Here is a 20,092-nt window from a genome sequence, read left to right on the forward strand (position 1 = left end):
CTTGAGCTCAATTGATTAACTTAGTACTTATTGTTTTGCAAATCAAACACATCATCTGCACTTTATGCATATCTTATACATTTATGATGACTATTTTTAAAGTTGTCAACAAAAATAGAAAATTTTATAATCGTTAAAAGAAACAATAAAAAAATACCTTGGTATATAAAAATCATTTATGAAATTTCAAGTTTGAACATTCACTTAGACAAACACATAGATTGGTTAACCATGCAACTGGCCTCAAGTGGTTATGAGCTCCAACAAATAACAAAATGCTCAAAAGAACCTAAATTTGATTATTGAATTGAATCATTTTTTGTCAGATTTTACTTCCATCTTAATGAATTTTGAATTTTTTACTTCCATCTTAACGAATTTTGAATTATCAGAGTTCCTTCGCCTTCGACTTATGATGTACTATTGGGTGACCATCATAATCAAATTCAAATCCCACTGTCCAATTAAAATATGTTTTACTCTTTTAAGGATTGCACGTAAGAAATTACTCGCTAACATAGAGCGTTGTCACCGAAGTATGTTTACTAACAAGCTCTCATGCATGTCATTCGGGATTAATCAAGTTGAACATAACCTTTGTTACAAGTTGATTAATTAAGATGAATAAGTTCATAATTCTTTAGAGTGTGTTTGGACGAGGTAATTGGGAAATTTTGAAGAATTTAGAATTTTAAGTAATTTAAATGATTCAATTAAATTATTTTCATTTCTTAATACTTTTGTTTGGATAGAGTAATAAAAATTTCATTGTCTTAATGTTTGGGCAAATTTTATAATTTTTGAGCCAAATTTAAAAATTGAAATTAGGGGTCATATTATAATTTTTGAAAAAATGGAGGTTTCATTTTGCAATTTTTTGGGGTCAATTTGAAAATTTTGGAAAATTTGAGGACCAAAATGCAAAATTTTAAAAATTATAACAATGAAGAAATTTGAAATTCTTATCTTTTAGGTGTCATTTGAAACTCTCTAAATTTAACTTGGACAAAATGCTTAATAAATTTCCATTATTTTGAAAATTCTTCAAATTATTATTCTAACAATAGAATTCACCACAAAGTATTTAAATTCTCTCAAAACATTACATTACCTCAAAACACGCTCTCATCTAAACACACTTTTATTTCAATGAAATTTGAATCAAAACTTGAACATTGTTATTGTCTAAACAAAGCATGTTGTTGGTGAATTCAAAATGAATATTGATTGTGTTCTTTCTTGCATTTTCTACTTTTTTATTTTATTTCTATTGTTGAGCATGTTGCTCCTCTCTTAAATTCTTTTTTGTTGTATGATGGTGGAGCTTCTTCCACGAAGTTTTCTTTCTAGTGAATTCAATGCCTTCTTTATAAAAATAAACAAATAAATAATTATGGGTCCAAATCATAAATAATTGGTGGCCCTATGCCCCTATCTAATTTCCATAACAATCACATGCATAATGCATAAGCATTAGTTGGCTACATTTAACATCCATAATAGCTAGCTCTAGCTATAGAGACAATCGAACAAATTAGCTATCACCTTCTCTAAATTTATGTAAATAAACAAATTGTCTCTCAATATGGATGCTTGGAAAAGATAGAAGGAAATGAAACTCATGTTTGGTTTTGCACAATAGTTTGTTGGACACTCTTACTTTCTCTTTAGTCTTTCTCATATACATTCACGACCTACCTAATTATAATTTGTCTAACCATTACAAAGAAAAACAACCAAAAAGAGAAAACTGATAAATAAGATCTATATAGACCTAAGCTCCACTCGTATCTAATAAACTAATACATAAGGGGTCATTACTTTTCCCACCTTATGAGCTTCTCGTGTACCGTAAGTAGATTCTAAAATCCAAAATATTTCAACGTATTTTTGGATGTTTTTATGGAGTGTTAATGTCATTTGAATTCTATAATCTGAACTGCATAAGGCACACGAGAAACTCATAAGATGGGAAATTGAACCGTATACATAAGGATGTGGGTTGATTATGAATTTGAAAAGGATAGATTGCATTTTCATAAGCTGCTGATTCGGTAAAAGATTGTATGTTAATGAAAAAATGAAAACATGCATAGGTCCCCATCAATTATATATAGCTGGATTTGGGTTCATCATGCTGGAAATTGATATATACCAAATTCAGTACATTTTGAGAACTACCTAACTAATTTGAAAATATTTAAGTACAACACCAAATTAATACCATCATTTTAAATTTAAACTAAAAAATATTTGCTAATTTTTAAATACGTCACCATAACTTGATCGAGACACTGGTGAGTGGGATTCCTCTAAAAACACTAGTGGTGTTGAATAGTTTTAGAGAGAAAAAAAATTCGAAAATACAAGATTTATCTTAAAAGAATATCTATTCAATCTTAATAGATGAATGTTCTCAAAATCAGATTAGACATTAAATTATATAGGCAGTGATTCAAGGTTCGAATGCCAGATTGGAGTTGGATTAAGGTTCGATCAACTATTTTTTTCTTTTTTTAAGTTTTAAAATTATTATATATAAAGTCATAATCGATAATTTTTTTTTTTTTAAGAAGCTAAAATGGAATATTATTATCAACACCAAAAGTCTTTCCTAGCATAAGGTGTGCAGAGGAAAAACAAGAAATTTGTATAATATTTACAAACCGGGAAAAAAAAAAAACAACAAAAAAAAGCAATGAAAGAAATAACAATTAACTATTGTCTATCATGTCAAAGGGACTAAGCCACCATCCATTGTAGTTGAAAGAGAATAGAACAAGTTTCTCCTTCAACCACGAAAAGGAAAGAGACTTTATTTTGTCCACTATGCGCATAATCGAGCAATCTTTATTCTTGAAAATTCTATCATTTCTTTCTTTTCATATTTCCCAAACTGTAGAAAATCAAATGACGTTTAACAAGCTCTTACGCGCCTGAGAGGCTCCGCCACCAAAAATGAAATGTGTATAATGATCCGAGACATCGAACGGAGCCACCATGGAAAGGCCAACCCAATGAAGAATACCATTCCACACCCATCCAAAGAAAGAGCAATGGATGAATAAATGATTAGCAGTTTCTAGAGATCCGCATCCACAAGCACACATACAAGAATTATTATCTAAAACGTTACGACGAAACAAGTCATATTCGATAAATATATCTATGTAACAATGACTTGAGGGATTAAATCAAAAGCTCATCATTTTTTATACAAAAATAATGTTATTATTCTAAAACAATTCCTCAACTTATAGAAATATATGTATCAATGACTTTAGGGACTAAATTAATAACTAATCATGTTTATTAAAAAAATTAATGTTATTATTCTAAAACAATCCATCACCTTATAGAAATCAGCAGACCCGGCCTTGAGGGTGTGCAAGGTGCTCAATCAGGCCAGGCCTCCAAATGCTACGGGCCTCTAACGAAAATTAAATCTAATATCCACCCCCCACTTAAATAAAAAATATATATGTTATATCATTTTCTTTCTTTAGTACACGTTTGAGTTTTTTCTAGACTCTAGTTCTCTTTTTTGCACATAAATCGGATCCTATCAAACCACCCTTAATTTGTATAATCACTTAATCAGTCAATTTGAAAAGTTATTCATTGAAAGAATCACAACAATCATTTTTTTCTTCGTATAAACCATTCGTTTTACCCTTTTCCACAACAGAGGAGTGACAAATTCAAACGACACCGTTAGATAAATTTCATCTCTTTCACTTATTTTTTTTTAATTCCTTTCATGTTTAGAAGTTCTTTTGATTTTGATTTTTTTTTTTTAATGAAATTTAGCTACACAAAAAAGTTATGTTTTATTTTACTAGGGACCTATTTTAAAAAGAGAGCCGAGCCTTCTATTTCACAGGGATGGTCCTGGAAATCAGTCACTAATACACGCTACCATCAAATTGACGTCAAAGACTAATTTAGTTATTATCTCTTTGAAGATTGAATTGGGTTGTGAGAATTTTTATGACAGAATAAATTGTATTTTTATTCTAGAAAATTGTTCGAGACACCTTAATTTTATTCCCAATCGGAACGTAACTCTTAATCGATTATTTTAATTTGTAAAATTCGATCGAATCGTAACTTTTTACCTACTATTTTCAATACAATGAGTAATTTTGAGGTGACTAACACTAAAAACCATTAAAAGATAATGCAATGGACCAACTTATCTAGGCCCAGTACTTTTTCTATAAGAAAGTAAAGCAACCCTAACCCGTTTACTACAACATCCACTTCTCATTTTCACAAACAAATACAGCCGCTCCTTGTCATTATCCATTTATCAAACCCTAGAATCATATACCCAAGAATAATGTGACATTAACAAATAACCAAATATGAATGTTACTTTTTCAATTTCTTTCTTATTGGATTGCAAAATCTGAATGTGTATTTCGTTATTATTTTAAAATTTTAGAAATTTCACCTATCTAAATACTAAAAGGTTATAAATCTTACCTGTCTGAACTCTAAATTTCTGATAATTTCAAGGGGCTTAGGAAAATTCACGAGGATTAAAAAGGTTTAGGAAAATGCGCGAGGATTAATAAAGTTGTTTCAAAAGTGTCACAAAATATTCATGCAAATATTATTACTCAATCGTCACAAGATGCGTGCACGTGTGTACTAACTATGTCACTAACATCCACATAAAGTTATTGTATTTTTTTTCATTTCAATTTCAACGTATTTGATTTTTCTTCCGGAGTTTGATTTCGCCTCTGAGAACACACCATCAACATTAAAAACTTTATGGAGAGTTTAACTGTTCATTGCAGTATTACCCTATTCAAAGGATTACTCTTTCACGGTTGCGTACAATGATATTGTATCAAAATTAAAACATTTTTTTTTAACTGTTAAGCATATGAAAAATCAAAAATATATGCGAAAAGGCTTGTACTTGTGCATTTCTAATGAGGTGTATTCCAACCTTTCAAACAAAACAAATAATGGTAAAACAAAAATTTCCATGTTACACCTGACCAACATCAACAATCAAGAATTTTACTGTAAACTACTTCATTACAGAGTAAAAAGCTATGACTCTACAAAAGCCAATTGATAGTAATGTTGCCAAGCCAAATGAACAATGGGAACTGAACCAGAGCGATAAAGAGCAAGAGATAGTGATGTTTGCTCGAGTCGTAACTTCTGACCTCCGCAAAAAGGACTCGTTTCATAGTTTTTACCAAGAATACTCCCATACATAAACAGGTCCATGGCATTAAAAAGTAGTAGGAGTATCCAGATATTATTCTTCCAATGACAGCCAAACAAATGCCGGTGAAAGTGTATCCAGCATATGCTATGATGTCTAGCAAGGGTGCTTCGCCGCTTCCCAATGAAAGCAATGTCACCTTAAGCAGTGCAGCTTGCATAAACCAACCAAGCAATCCCTTGATGAATAACAAGTTCAATGCTTCTGGACTAAACCTGAACATTCATACATGATCGGTAAGAAACCAAAGCAAAACAAACTACAGAAACGAATTGGAAATGGAACCGTGTTTCAATAAACAGTTTCATTAAGCGCTTATCATAATAGTTGATTCCATAAACTCTCAGATACGTAAATCCAAACAGACTCTAAATGAGTTATGTGAAGTGAAAAAATCCAACTGTGAAAATCTTAAAATAACAATCATGAAAAGAAAAAAGCAATGTCTACAACAGCTAAGAAGCTAACTCATCATCTATGCCTTCCAATAAAGTTCTTACAGTTTTTTAGATGGAAATACAAATATAAAATTAAATTTTTGAATTAAAAAATAACAGCCAAAATATTTCCTGCAACCAATGCCAAGAAAAATGTTGAAACTAAAACAAATCATCAGACAGTGACAAAATCCCTTGCAGAAAACAAAGTTGTCAACATTCAACACTGCTAATAGAGTACCATGCCACATGTGTTAGGACCATACAAATTTGAGAAAATTAAATAGAAAATGTGTTTGCTCAGGACTACATTATCGAATCAAGGTAGAGGAAGAGGAATACGTACTTCCCATGAAGACCCAATGAGAGGCCAGCAAGAACGACGTAGGTACCAAATGCCATTAATGGAATGTAAAGGTCTGGTGCATTAATGTCATATATCGGTGGTTTATAGGAGAGCCTACCACCAACTGGCTCAGTGATTCTAGTCCAATGACCCTGAATCACAAAACAAACGAGATAAGAGAAGCATTAAGATGAAATAAGATAATCAAATGAAAATATGAGAGAAATAGAAAGAGTTTGAAGTTATTGCTTACCCTGTGCAGAAATGGAAACAAAACCACCTTCAACTTGTTTTTAACGTAATGGTCATTCACTTGAAAGTAGTATTGAGGATCAGAAAAATACCGGCTTATCTGTAATTCAATATACAAGACTCATTTAAAATGAAAACCTTGAATTTATACCTTATCTTATCCGTACATGACATGAGAGAAGATAGAAAATCAGGGAACATTAAGCTATTATATGTCATGTTTCAGATACGTTTTTTTTTCCGCTCAGTCGAGCCTACATTTATCAATATGTAATCATGGAAAGTGATATATTCAGATGAAAATCACAGGTTACCTCCTAACGTCTTAACAGAAGCAATCTTGTTCAAAACCCACAGAGCAACAAAGGTATGACATCTTCTTAAGAAATATGGTTTTCACTTTTCACAAAGAATCAAACCAGAGACATCCCTCTAAAGAATATTCGTATACATATCCCACAAGGTTTATCAGGTTTCATGGAATGTAATTTTGAACATCAAATTAGACGCTGTTCTTTTAAATGGGGATGTTAATTTGATTTCTCAATGTATCTTTGCATATCAATTTGGTCACTAAACTAAAGCATATTTTATACTATGAAGAACGAAATTTCCCTATACACCAATATATTTGGAGAACCGATTTGAGTATTTACTCAAATAACAATTCAAGGGAAAATATAAAGATCTAATCTTATGAACCCCAAGGCAAATTAAATAAATAATTAGAAGGGGAACAAAGCCATTTTGTTCTTACATTGCTCTGGACATACTCCGAGCTGGATCCTAATATTTTGCCGCCATATGCACCCAAGCCACCTCGAATAAGTCCTGAACCAGCAACTTGAAATGCACTCCCAAAAGGATTAGGCTGTGTGTTTGTTGGAGGCTGCACAACCCCAGGTTGTGATCCAACATTATTATACATTCTTACACTGCTACACAAAAAAAAACCACAAAAGAAGTAATGAGAAACAAGTTCAATGTTCATCAAAACCCGCATTCACGTCAACATAACAATATGTAAAAGACATAGAAACCCTCTTGAAATGAAAACAGATGTGGCAAAAATCAATATGTGATTGAATTGATTTTGAAAATCGATAGTTAAAAGTGAATTTAAGGTAAAATGATTTATGTTTGGATGTGAAAGTGAGTTGAACAATAAATTTGATTGTAAAAATCACTTTTGGTTATACGGTGACAAAAATTAAATTTGAGTGGCTAAAATGAGTTGAAGGTAAAATGATTTACGTATGAATACATTGATATAAAATTGAGTTGATCAGAAAAATTGAGTATAAAATTCAATTCTAGAATCAAAAGGTGAAACTTCTAGCTTCTAGTTGGAATCAATTATCAAGACAAAATCAATTCGACTCGAGAGAGAAACCAAAATGTTAAAATCAAGTATAAACCTCTAGAATCAATTTTGGTTGATTCAAAAGTGGAACGAAACATATACTAAATTAGAGTGTACAAATCACATTTGAGGCAAAACTACAAATCCCAGCTTCAAGTTATAATGAATTCTAGAGGCAAAAACCAATTCTAATCAGAAACTCTAAAACATACCAAAATCAATTAATCACTTTTCCCCAATGTGAATCCAAACATGCACTAATCAGAAACCAACATTTTCAACAAATCATTACAAATAACAAAACCATTCATAAGATTGCAAAGAAGAAAATCATAGACAATATGAACACCCATTTCACCAATTTATTCAATTATCAATAATTTAAACAAAACAAATAAAACCAAAATAATCACAGATTCAAAAACCCATTTTTACATAAAAAAAAATAAAATAAAAATAAAATCACGGTTGCATACAAATCTGAAGCAATATAGATAAAATTTGTAAACGACCCATTAAGTAAATTAGATTAAAGATGCAAACTTTATATTTAGAGATAGAAAAAGGCGTCAAAATGAATAATGGGTCGATCGAGAGAGATTGAATGTGTGAAGAGGAAAAAGGACCTGAAGAGAAGATGATGAGATTGGTGGCGGTCGAAACAAGAAGGGTTGTTACCGGCGAAAGGGAAGTGAGATCTGAGAGCTGTAAGAAGAAGAACTGTAGAGGCAAAAACGGTATTTGGAATGCTTCTTTCTGTTTTATTTGTATTGTTTTTTCGATTTTTTATTTTATTTTTTTAATCACATTTTCATTTTTCCCAAGTCCCTCTTAATTTTATTCCTTTTTTTTTTGAGAGAAATTAATTTTATTAGTTTTATTAATAGTTCAACTATGACAAAAATTAATTTAAAAAAAAATTTGATTATGTAAAATTGATTTCGATTAATAGTGATGTAAATGTAAAATAATTATTGTTTGTATACATTTATGCAAATGTAGGTCGTATTATATATTTATGGGTAAAAATTTAAAAGTTACAAATATAAGTTTTAAACATAATCAGTTTGGTCGACAAAATCATTACTATTTAAAAACAATCAAATATCTTAAAATTAATTCTACATTTTTAAAATCAACATTAACGGCCTTCGTGAGCTTAGCTCAGTTGTTAAGGACAACATATAATATATGCAAGGTCTGAGGTTCAAATATCGCCGCCACAAAAAAAAAAAAAAAATCAACATTGACTCATTTAGAAGGGAAATCAAACATAGACTAAATGCTCTCGGAGATTGATCGTAGTAGACTCGACGGGTTAATATATATAAATGGTTGAATACATTTTTTGATCATTTAAGTTCGACAAAATATTAGGTTAATCTTTAAGTTTTTTAAATTTCAAATAGGTCATTCAAGTTGTTAATCTAATGCACTTATTTGAGGTTTTTAAGTTTCAAATAGGTTTTTAAATCGTGTTCTTACTAGGCATGACAACAAAATATCTACCGAACTCACTCGATTGGACGAGGGCTTTTCTGCTTTGACTGAGTTTGAGTATGTGTTTGAGTTTTTCACGTTTTCAAAACACTGATATGAGTGCATAACAATGATATATGTACCCATCCGAACTCATACTCAAACCCTTCTCGAATGTAGAAAATTATTTTAGGGTTAATTAAGTTTTTAGTCCCTACAAATATTCACAGTTTTGTTTTTAGTCCCTAATAAATAAAATCACACTTTTTAGTCCCTGTGACATTTTCCTTAAGCATTTTAGGAACCAAAAATGTTGATGGAAATTTTTATAGAGACTAAAAAGTGTGATTTTATTTTGTAGGGACTAAAAATAAAATTCTGAATATTTATAGGGACCATTTACTTAATTAACCCATTATTTTATTACCCATTGAGATGTCATCTTATAAAAACTACGATTTAAATTTAAAGGAACAATAAAATTATTCAGTCAAGGAATGTTAAAGTAAATATATTGCAGGATAATACATTACAACATTGTCCTTAAAAATGAAAGAACAACATGTTTATAAAAAAAATCTATATAAAAAATACATGTTATAAATAATATTGCAGCAAAACTTTAGAAATTCCTATTAAATGGTGCATTTTAGGGTCAGATTACAAAATAGATAACTTTTAGAGGCAATGTGATAAATATTAACATGCATAGGACTCTTTTGTATATAACTTTTTCTAGTTGATGATATTATTAAAGATGGGGGAAGACTGAAGAGGAACCGCTACTGATTTGGAAAGTTGATGATAAGAACTTTCACTAAATATTGTGGTGTGGTGCTACAACTTTTTCTTTTTTGACAATCCGAGTGGTGCTGCTACTTTCCCTATTTATATTCTAAATTCACTAAAATGTTCATGTCCACTACCGAAAAATAAATAAGTAAATAAATGCTACTGTCTATCTACTCATATCTTCTTATTAATAATGCTCATAATACTACTACTACTACAAAGTAATAATGCATAATGTAACTCCAAACAGTTGATCTAGTGAATCATCATGACATAATTTGTATTGAATTTTAATCCTCCACTAATTCTTTTAGAATAAAGCAAATGTAATTCTTTTTGTAAGGGTTCATTTTAAACTGAAGAATCATCTTTGGTCTACATTTTTTATAAACCAAATCATATAAAATGGCAAAATTTGACGGAAGGATCAATTTGATCAACGTTTGTAAAATTCAAGGACCTATTTACTATTTTGAAAAATTCGGAGATGAAATTGACCCGTGCATATAAATTTAGAGACAAAATAACCTATTCGATCCCTCTTTTATTTCCACTAATTACTCTTTCTTTTTGTGTGTATTGCACTAAAAAAAAAGCAGAAAAATTAAAGTAAAAGCATGGTTCTTTTCCTTTTTCTCTTCAATTCTCTTTAATCTTTACCAATTCAATCATACATGAAGTCTCTAAATACCGTCATAATTTAATCGACAAGCCAATGAGGTTGCTCACACTTTGCCTCCAGTAACCATAGGTCTAATGTGCCATAATTTTTCTATTCCCTTAATGCTGCTACTTTAAAAAAATATTTTAATACATTGGTATATGAAAAATATATATCTTCTAATTAATAATTGAAACGTTATCCAATCTTGAACTTTAATAATGTGTCTTATCATTTCATATCTTCCCTCATAAGGAATTAAAACTGATCATGATATATAAATTCCCCTAAAGATTTCAATTTATGTTGTAACTCTTAGAAGAAGAAGAAAGATGTATGTGACTAGACCTTTGTCTATGTACAGAAAATCTCCAAGTAGTTTGGAGATACCACCACCAGATGCACCATATTCAGGCTATCTAGTAATCACAGATGAAGAAGCAGAATATGAAGACACATGTTGTTGGCGAATATGTCGGCGAAAGAATGTGAAGAAGCTTCCTTTCCCTCAAGACAAATTGTTCTCAGTTTTTCATCCTTCAGAGAATGAACAAACTACAAGTATTAGGGTTTGGTTTCTTCCTGTTCCTGATCATTCTTTGTCTTCTAACAGATACTATGTAATCCGAGCTAAAGGCAGACACAAAGGGTATGTATGTATTAAATATTTTGCATAGTGTTGCTTCGTATTAGTATATGAGTAAATTGTCATTTTGGTCCGTAAATGTGTGAGGTGGTGCTATTATAGTCTCTAAATGTATCTAAACTTTGAAAATATCTATGGATGTGTCTTCTGCTAGTAATTTTAAGCACCAAACGAAGAAACTGAACACATGTTTGACGACAAAATTGACGAACGAAAGACACATTTAGTGATGTTTTATAAATTTGGTGTATTTGTAGAGACTATCGTGACACTGCTTGACATATTCAAGAATTCAAACCAATTGAACTTAATTCTTCCATATGCTTACTTAGTGTGTTTGGTTTCACGTTTGCAACACAGAAAAGCACGTTTGCACGCTTCCCGATGCATTTTTGCCGTGATTTTCATCAAACTCCGTTTTGCAAACGCAATACCTAACATGCACTTAGTTACTTGTCTTTGTTTTCTGTGAGATTTTATATTTTTTCAACAATAATATGTGCCATATGATCTTCTTTTGTCAGTATGGAACTATAATTGATCATGTGCTCAAGCTTATAAGGTTGTTTAAGTCTTTTGTGCTGACATTAATGTTTGTTATTATTATTATCAGTACTTCAGAAGCCTGTCCAATTGTTATGCTTAGCAATTAGCATAAGCTGAATTCATAACTAAGATTATGTCCTAGTATGGATTAATATCTAACTTATAAGAGTTTCTCATTTAAGTTCATAGTTCTTAAAAAGAAGTAAAGAAGTCACTATAAGCTTAAGTATATGGAAACTCAAATGAGATAGCTTTTAAGAGAATTGAGATAAAATAACTATTTTTAACTTATATGATAAGCTATTGTTTAAAAAACTTTCATGTTTAAGAAAAAAAACTCATAGTTATTATAGATTTATAGGATTATTTTTACGTGTATGTTTGAAAACAATTACGATTAAGGCAAAAGCTACACTTTAGAGCTTCAACAAAATCGTAGTGTCATTGTGATTTCGTCAAACTCATCGTGGTTTCTGTTAAGAGTCCCACATTGGACAGGTGATGATCTAACAATGTGTTTATAAGTGGGGGCAATCCTCACCTTATACAAGCTGATTTTGTAAGGATGAGTTAGGCCCCGATGTGGGACTTGAGTTTTTCCCAATAGTTCCAGACATGCACATGTCAAATAACATTTGTAGTAGTGTGCCTCATAAAAATTCACACATACTCACAAAATGTTGAAACTTTTGTGATTTTGTAGGAAAGTATACAAATGTTCAAGAGAAGGTGACATAGTGAGTTGTTGCTTCAATAATCTCTTGAATGACAAAAGTCCAAAACCATTCAATCTAAAAGACTTGCACCAGATTTTCAAGATTCATACTCATCAAAGTGGTGGTTTCTTTGCAAAATCAATTACACCAGATGGAATTCCACCAAAATTCCTAAGAAAAAAAGGATGGAAAGTTAGAATTTCAGGTTCATATAGATCATGCAAACTAAATGAAGCTCTAGGTGTTGATTTTCCTCTAAGAGAAAAGCTTCCAAGTTTTCATTTTCCTATCTCAAGAAAAAATTCACCACCTTTAGTTGTAGGAAAATGGTATATTCCATTTATATTTGTGAAAGAAAGTGCAAGAAAAGTCAAACAACAAATGAAAAAGTCAATGTTTTATAGTATGACACTTGAGCAAAAATGGGAAGAGATTTATTCATGTGGAAGGAATGAACATGAAAATGAGAATCAAAATGAAGATGATGTTGTGATTGTGAATGTATATGTTGAAAGAGAAAAGGTATTGATATGTGGAACGGAGGCTACAAAGAATGGAACAATTGATAATAATGGTTTTATGTTGTTTAGGGTTTATAATCCTTATAATAAGAGAAGGGTTAGTGTTGGATTGAGTTCAGCAATTATTGAGAATATGAGATGGGTTGAAGAGCAAGGTGGTTGGGTTTATGGTAATGGGAGAGAGAGGGTTGTAACAGTGAAAGAAGAGGTAACATGTCAAAATGAATGGAATAGGTTTGGTTGTTATGTGTTGGTTGAAAGTTTTTGTCTTAGGACATTGGATGGAAAGTTGGTTTTGAGATATGATTTTAGGCATACTCATAAGATTAAGTGCAAATGGGAGTAGGAATCAAGTTTTAGATTTTCACTCTCTAAATACATTAAGGTTATATTTGGTAACACGGTACACTAATTATTCTTGCGTGTTTAGGCAACTTCAAACAAATCCATTGTGAATTTTGCGAAGCAAAAAATCAGAGAGATGGACTGAAAAGTCACATTAACTATTATAAATGGTGTATTTTTATATGATGTCGAAATATGTTACTAGATTTTTGATGTTAAAACCACATTATTGAATGCTAATTGTTATGGTTTTAACAAAAGTTTAAATTCTATCTTGAGCTTTAGTATATTGTTGTTTACTTAGTATATAAGCTATCATAAAATTCGAATAAATGAATAAATATTAATCAAACATTTAACTACTAATATTTGCCAAAAAAAACTACGTACCATGAAACTTTGTTACATAATTCATGTCTTGTCTTGTGACAATTAATAAAATGAATATGTTTGATTTTGGACACTGGAATTATCTGCAAAGTTTTGGTTATAAAAATCATTATTTAGATTATTAATAGTATAAACACATATATGTTGAAGCCTAATGAGAAACTTATTAGTCCACCTATGTGAGTGCCCATTTATCCACAAATTTTTAGGATGTGGGACTCTCTTATTTATTTCCAATTACAACACTACTAAATACAGAATAGAAATGAAACGTGGACTATGAATGACCGGTAGTATAAAAGAATTTTCTATAATCCCCAACCACTGGCATCAATCAAATTAACAGTCAAATCTTACTATGCTCCTGAGGCACCATCACTATCGTTCTTGAAAGTAAAAAATAAAAAAAAAACATATTTAAATATCTTTTGTTAATCATTTTGATCTATAAATGTGTATTTTGTTGATTAGTTTAGTTTTTATAAGTGTTTTTTGTTTTTATTTCATAAAATTATTAATGAAAAAGATATTTGAAAGCGTGTAGATAATTTCAATGCATTTAAGAAATATAGAACAACATCTCATACGTTCTCATGAACTTAACTTGATAAGAGATAATGTATAATATATGTAAAATCTGGAGCTCGAATCCAAACACCCCACTTATTAACCTTTAAGGTAAATTTCTCTAACCGATTGACTGCTTGACCCAAAAAAAAGAGAACAACCTCTCATACATCCAAGACCAAAATGTTTGTTTGTCCAAATATATTTTAATTGGTGCTATAGGATGGAGAATAAGTGGAGTGGAACATATAAACCAATATTTACTATATTTTATAAAAAAAATTAGAAAAAGAAGGTATGTATTTCCTTTACTTAAATAATCATATTTGAAATGTGTCAAATATTAAATATAGATATCTCTTTAATATTCAAAATTTGATTCGCCATAACTAAATTCATTGGTTTCTATTTTAAACATTTAAATAGCTTATCCAATTTCATTCACTCTTTTACATAATATACTATATATATATATATATATATATATATATATATATATATATATATATATATATATACCATCAATCCAAACATGCTTTAAGAAAATACAAAAAGAAACAAAATTGAGTTGGACTGCTGACTCAATAACTTCCAATAGTCAACAAATCCATACAACATTTTTGTCTTTAGTGTCTGTCACATGAGTAGTAGTAATAGTCAAAGACTCAAAGTCTCAAATTTAGTTTAATTTCTTAACTCTACATTTCAAGTTTCAACATCAACAACTCTTCTGACTATACTTTTATGTCCATACATTTCATGGTTTGAAGATCCAAACACAGAGAACAAAATGAAATCTGTCAGTAATATTTCATGTGTGTTCTCACTTCCTAATTCATCACCTTACTTCAACTTTCAAGGTACACCATCACCCTTGTTTTTTTTTTTTTTAATTATACACATTTTTTTAGTTAATTTAATTTAACTTAGGTAGATCTAATCTTAATTAATTTCCTCTTCAAGTTGTTTAAAACTCTGAATAACATGCATAAATGCTGTAATTAAATTCACATGAGTTTATTGAATTTGACAAATTTTGAGTAGACACAATACAAGATAGCTTAAGGTTTTTAATAATGTTTATATGGTTTTATAATGTAGATATTTTAAACACCTCCAGTTAATATATTTTTTATTTTATAATTGATTTTTTTTGTTATTTAACTCAGATTCAGCTAAATGTCAAAATTTAAATAAAAGAAAAAGTAATAACTTATCCAAGAAACATTGAACAAAAATGGAAATTTGAAAGTTAATCCTGGCAAGTTAAAATTAGCTGCATGGTTAAGCTAATTTAATTGGTTAACGAGTAAACACTCATTTTGGTCATCAAGGGTGGAAAAATATACTTGATTGCATCTTTCGTTACTCAGTCCTAAAACATGTCTTTTGTTAGTTAGTTTGGTTTGAAATGTTTGATTTGAAACGTGTCTTATGTTAGTCAATTTGGTCAAGACCAAGTCTATGGTGCACAAGGGACATATGTAATTGTTTCTACCATTGGATCAATAAGTCTCGCCGTTAAATTAAATGAAATTTATTGATCCAACCGTGGAAAAATAAACTTGTGCGTGGTGGTGGTGCAATACTATTTTGCTTGCGCACATTAGACAAAGTCTTTGGTCCATAACAAAAGACACATTTTCTTAGGTGGAACAAATTCTTACTTCACTGCTGAACTCCGAATTACCAGAGCCCCTATTCTTAGGAACCGAAGGGTTAACACAAAAATAAAGAAGACACATTTAGGGATATTTTTGTATTTCAATACATTTAATTCAAGTACTATAATGACTAGAACTAGAATGATTATCAGTGTTACATTTTTTTTTTGTTTTTGAACTTCAGTTGAAAAGCAATGGCCTCAAAGATTTTCCTTGAGTACAAAGCCAATGCATCTAAGGTATTCAAATGGATGCAAAGTGAGAGCAACATTGGATACTAATAAATCAATTGAAATTCCTCATCAATGGTACAATCTAATTGCTGATCTTCCAATAAAACCACCTCCACCATTGCATCCCAAGACTTTTGAACCAATCAAGCCAGAAGACTTGTCACCTCTTTTTCCTGACGAGTTAATCAGACAAGAAGTGACAACTGATAGATTCATAGATATACCGGATGAAGTTCGTGATGTTTACAGTCTTTGGCGCCCAACTCCTCTCATCAGGTTTGATTCATATCTACCATATGTCTAAGGTTTTAAATTGTGGTCGTGTCATGATGTTTGATATTGAGGAAAATCGCGATGAAATATGGTTGATGCCTGATGTAACCTCAATTTCAATCGTAGATAGGGCTGTTTATTGTTCGGTTCAAAAAGGAAAACCGAACTGGATATTGAACAGTTAGAATAACTCAATAAAACTGAACCGATCGTTATGAACAGAAGTGGTATGAAAGTTCAGTGCATTGGTTATGTGGTTCCGAACCGGAACTACATTTACAGAAAACCGAACTGTACTTTTTCGAACTGAACTGTACCAAATTACTATTATCGACTGATAACTAGGACTGTTGAAAAAATCCGAACCATATCGAATATTAGGTACGTTTTAAGAAAAACTAAAAATTGAACTGAACCATTAACTCCTCCGAAAAGAACCGAACTGTGACAGATAGCTCACGATATGAACGTGAACTATAAGTCACAATTAGATTCTTTTAGGTTCGGTTCATTTTTTTGGTATTGAAACAGTCTAGTTGCAAATCTTTTCCGAATGGATAATACTTAGATACAGTGCTATCGGCAATGCTCCTACTGCTCCATCAAAAAAGGTATCATTATTGTCACCAAATTTTTTGAAAAGGCATAAAAACTACTTGGGAGAGGAACAGTAAAAAAAGTAATTGCATCACTGCATGCAAGTTTAATCCTATTTTAAAACCCTGCATATATATAACTCTTTTCCTTTTCATCTTTCTGAATTCTAGCTAGAGGAATCTTATATACACGTTTCTTATGATTTTAGAGCCAAGAGGTTGGAAAAGCTTCTTGATACACCTGCTAGAATTTACTACAAATACGAAGGTGTAAGTCCAGCAGGGTCACACAAACCTAACTCTGCTATTCCACAAGCATGGTATAATTTACAAGAAGGTGTCAAGAATGTTGTGACAGAAACTGGTGCTGGACAATGGGGAAGTGCATTAGCCTTTGCTTGCAGCATATTTGGCCTTGGATGTGAGGTACGAAACTATTGGTATTAAATTCATGAAGATTTTATCTTCAATGTTTTACTAACTTCTTGCTAGTATACTGTTACATTTAACTATGTGTGTTACGCGCCTTTATTCTGGTTGTAAGTTACAAAAGCCATGAAACTGTAATGTTTAGTTAGTTTCTTAATCTTTGTGCAGGTGTGGCAAGTACGCGCTTCGTATGATTCGAAACCGTATCGAAGATTGATGATGCAAACATGGGGAGCAAATGTGCATCCATCTCCATCTATGCTTACCGAGGCAGGTCAAAGAATTCTTCAAAATGATCCAACAAGTCCAGGGAGTTTAGGCATAGCTATATCAGAAGCTGTGGAAATAGCTGCTAAAAATCCTGATACCAAGTACTGTTTAGGAAGTGTACTAAATCATGTTTTACTTCACCAAAGTGTTATTGGAGAAGAGTGCATTAAGCAAATGGAAGCTATTGGAGAAACTCCTGATGTTATCATAGGATGTACCGGTGGTGGATCCAATTTTGCCGGACTCAGTTTTCCTTTCATTAGGGAGAAGCTTAATAACAAAATTAATCCTGTGATTAGAGCTGTTGAACCTACAGCATGTCCTTCATTAACAAAAGGGATATATACTTATGATTATGGTGATACAGCAGGGTTGACTCCTTTGATGAAAATGCATACACTTGGCCATGACTTTGTTCCTGATCCAATTCATGCTGGTAACTAATTTTATATGCTAAAATAGTTTGTTTCATATTTATTTATTTTTTGTTTAGACCCCTCAACTATGAAGCACCAATGCAGATATAAACATTGGATACGATACTGAAACATATATATTGATAATAATTTGAGAATATAGAAGTGTCTGACACTAACACATGTTAGACATCAAACACTTCTTCAATCCAAAGTGTCTATGCTAGATAGACTCTCATTATAATCTGAGTAGAGCCACAAGGACCTAAATAGGGGAGAAAAGCTCTTCCAATGCCTATATTTTCATTCACAAAACTCGAGTGTGAGATGTTGTTTAAGGGAAACCGAACTCCTTGCCACTTGGACGACCTGGTGTTCTAGTGTCGTATTTGTTAGCATATCTTTTGTAACGACATTTTTGTTTACTTGTAGGGGGGTTGCGCTATCATGGTATGGCACCATTGATCTCACATGTTTATGAGTTAGGTTTAATGGAAGCAATTTCTATTCCACAAACTGAATGCTTTCAAGGTAATTTCTCCGTTCTTTTTGAACCGTCACTTTTGCAGAAAAAAATTGTTCTAATTTATTTGTCATAAAATTGTGTATTTTGATTACAGGTGCTATACAGTTTGCAAGGTCCGAAGGGTTGATACCAGCTCCTGAACCAACTCATGCAATAGCTGCAACCATTAGAGAAGCTCTTCATTGTAGAGAGACTGGAGAGGCTAAGGTTATTTTGACAGCAATGTGTGGACATGGCCATTTTGACCTACCAGCTTATGAGAAGTATTTGCAAGGTAATATGGTTGATCTTTCCTTCTCAGAGGACAGGTTGAAAGCTTCACTTGGAAATATTTCTAAAGTGACATCTTGAGTTTGGCCTCATTTTAGTACCAAGAGAGAGAAATTCCATCAGCAATCTTTTTACGGCGTATTATGTAAAAATATCGATGAGTTTGACAAAATCATTTTGGTCTAGTTTCTTAAGTGGGACTTACATGAATTTCGATCAATAATAAAGGTCTAGTATCTTAAGTGAGACTTACATGAATTTCGATCAATAACAAAAAATGTAACAAAATAATGTGTATCGAAGAATATGTCATACTAGATGCTATTGATTATGTTTTAGAGTTTTTCTCTTTTAATTTGGTGTGCTAGGAGTCTCTTTTCATTAAATAAAACTAGATTTAAACCTGCGCAACATAATGAACACTTATGTTAGAAGATGCAAATTAAGAGCTTGTTTGTTACGACTATTTTATTTTTGGTGGTTTAGGAATTAAGAAGCCCTAAGATACTAATGATACTTTCCTCATAAAGATGTTGTGGAACCTTATTCACAATTTGGATGACCTGTGGTGCGGTGTTCTTTTAGACCATCTCCAATGGTCTATTTAATGTGCCATTCAACACCAAGTTTGCTTCCAATGATGTGTTTAATGTGTGTTGAATGAGGGAAGAGAAGAGAGAGAAGGTGAACCGATTCAACACAATTTAATCCTGCCAGGCCGGACACGTGGCGCTCAGAAATTGGCCCAAAACGGGCGCGTGCGTTACACGCGCAGACAAGGCGCGTGACGCGTCAGACGTGCGGAGAGAGAAAGACTTTTTGGATAGATAATGACACGTGGCGCGTTTTAATTGGCTGTCCGGATTCTTATCATTTTAATAATTTGACCTCAATTATTTCGTTGTAAATTAATTTAAAAAAAAAAAAAATTACCAAAATTCATGATTTTTTTTCCTCTATAAATAGAGACTTGGATCATTTGATTTGGACACAGAAAAAAAAATCAAGTTTTTCACTATCTTCATCTTATTATTATCTTTCTATTAGCAAACTAAGTGAAGTTTTAATCTTATTTTTTGTGAAATGGATCCCAATAATAACCA

General features: G+C 31.5%; 3 protein-coding genes across 4 annotated transcripts; 2 read left to right on the forward strand and 1 right to left on the reverse strand.

Moving 5' to 3' along the window:
- Positions 1-4,914: 4,914 nt before the first annotated feature.
- Positions 4,915-8,429, reverse strand: LOC25495525 (protein YIF1B-A). 2 transcript variants are annotated; one of them, XM_013595748.3, is made up of 5 exons: positions 8,276-8,429; positions 7,044-7,221; positions 6,288-6,386; positions 6,035-6,186; positions 4,915-5,466 (listed from the first exon to the last, which is right to left on the reverse strand). In XM_013595748.3, the coding sequence occupies exons 2-5, from the start codon at positions 7,212-7,214 to the stop codon at positions 5,079-5,081; spliced, it is 810 nt and encodes a 269-aa protein (XP_013451202.1). In that variant the 5' UTR covers positions 7,215-7,221; positions 8,276-8,429; the 3' UTR covers positions 4,915-5,078. The 2 variants fall into 2 exon arrangements, with proteins under 2 accessions (XP_013451202.1, XP_024641153.1); XM_024785385.1 differs by having other exon boundaries at positions 7,044-7,224; positions 8,276-8,422.
- Positions 8,430-10,765: 2,336 nt separating this feature from the next.
- Positions 10,766-13,620, forward strand: LOC25495526 (uncharacterized). Its single transcript, XM_013595749.3, has 2 exons — positions 10,766-11,230; positions 12,477-13,620. Exons 1-2 carry the CDS (start codon positions 10,914-10,916, stop codon positions 13,354-13,356), a joined length of 1,197 nt encoding a protein of 398 aa, XP_013451203.1. The 5' UTR covers positions 10,766-10,913; the 3' UTR covers positions 13,357-13,620.
- Positions 13,621-14,999: 1,379 nt separating this feature from the next.
- LOC25495527 (tryptophan synthase beta chain 2) lies at positions 15,000-19,344 on the forward strand. The gene is made up of 6 exons (XM_013595750.3): positions 15,000-15,172; positions 16,161-16,485; positions 17,288-17,504; positions 17,676-18,213; positions 18,626-18,724; positions 18,814-19,344. The coding sequence occupies exons 1-6, from the start codon at positions 15,103-15,105 to the stop codon at positions 19,068-19,070; spliced, it is 1,506 nt and encodes a 501-aa protein (XP_013451204.1). The 5' UTR covers positions 15,000-15,102; the 3' UTR covers positions 19,071-19,344.
- The last annotated feature ends 748 nt before the right edge of the window (positions 19,345-20,092 follow it).

This window comes from Medicago truncatula, chromosome 6 (assembly GCF_003473485.1).
Source record: "Medicago truncatula cultivar Jemalong A17 chromosome 6, MtrunA17r5.0-ANR, whole genome shotgun sequence".
NCBI classification, from domain to species: Eukaryota; Viridiplantae; Streptophyta; class Magnoliopsida; order Fabales; family Fabaceae; genus Medicago; species Medicago truncatula.

Bases quoted from the DNA above. Each gene is read 5' to 3' on its own strand.
- LOC25495526 (XM_013595749.3), top strand. From the start codon at position 10,914: ATGTATGTGACTAGACCTTTGTCTATGTACAGAAAATCTCCAAGTAGT. The intron at 11,231-12,476 runs GTATGTATGTAT...GTGATTTTGTAG, and splicing joins GCTAAAGGCAGACACAAAGG to GAAAGTATACAAATGTTCAA.
- LOC25495527 (XM_013595750.3), top strand. From the start codon at position 15,103: ATGAAATCTGTCAGTAATATTTCATGTGTGTTCTCACTTCCTAATTCA. The intron at 17,505-17,675 runs GTACGAAACTAT...ATCTTTGTGCAG, and splicing joins TATTTGGCCTTGGATGTGAG to GTGTGGCAAGTACGCGCTTC. The intron at 18,214-18,625 runs GTAACTAATTTT...GTTTACTTGTAG, and splicing joins TCCTGATCCAATTCATGCTG to GGGGGTTGCGCTATCATGGT.
- LOC25495525 (XM_013595748.3), bottom strand. From the start codon at position 7,214: ATGTATAATAATGTTGGATCACAACCTGGGGTTGTGCAGCCTCCAACA. The intron at 6,387-7,043 runs GTAAGAACAAAA...ATTGAATTACAG, and splicing joins CGGAGTATGTCCAGAGCAAT to ATAAGCCGGTATTTTTCTGA. The intron at 5,467-6,034 runs GTACGTATTCCT...ATGAATGTTCAG, and splicing joins TCATTGGGTCTTCATGGGAA to GTTTAGTCCAGAAGCATTGA.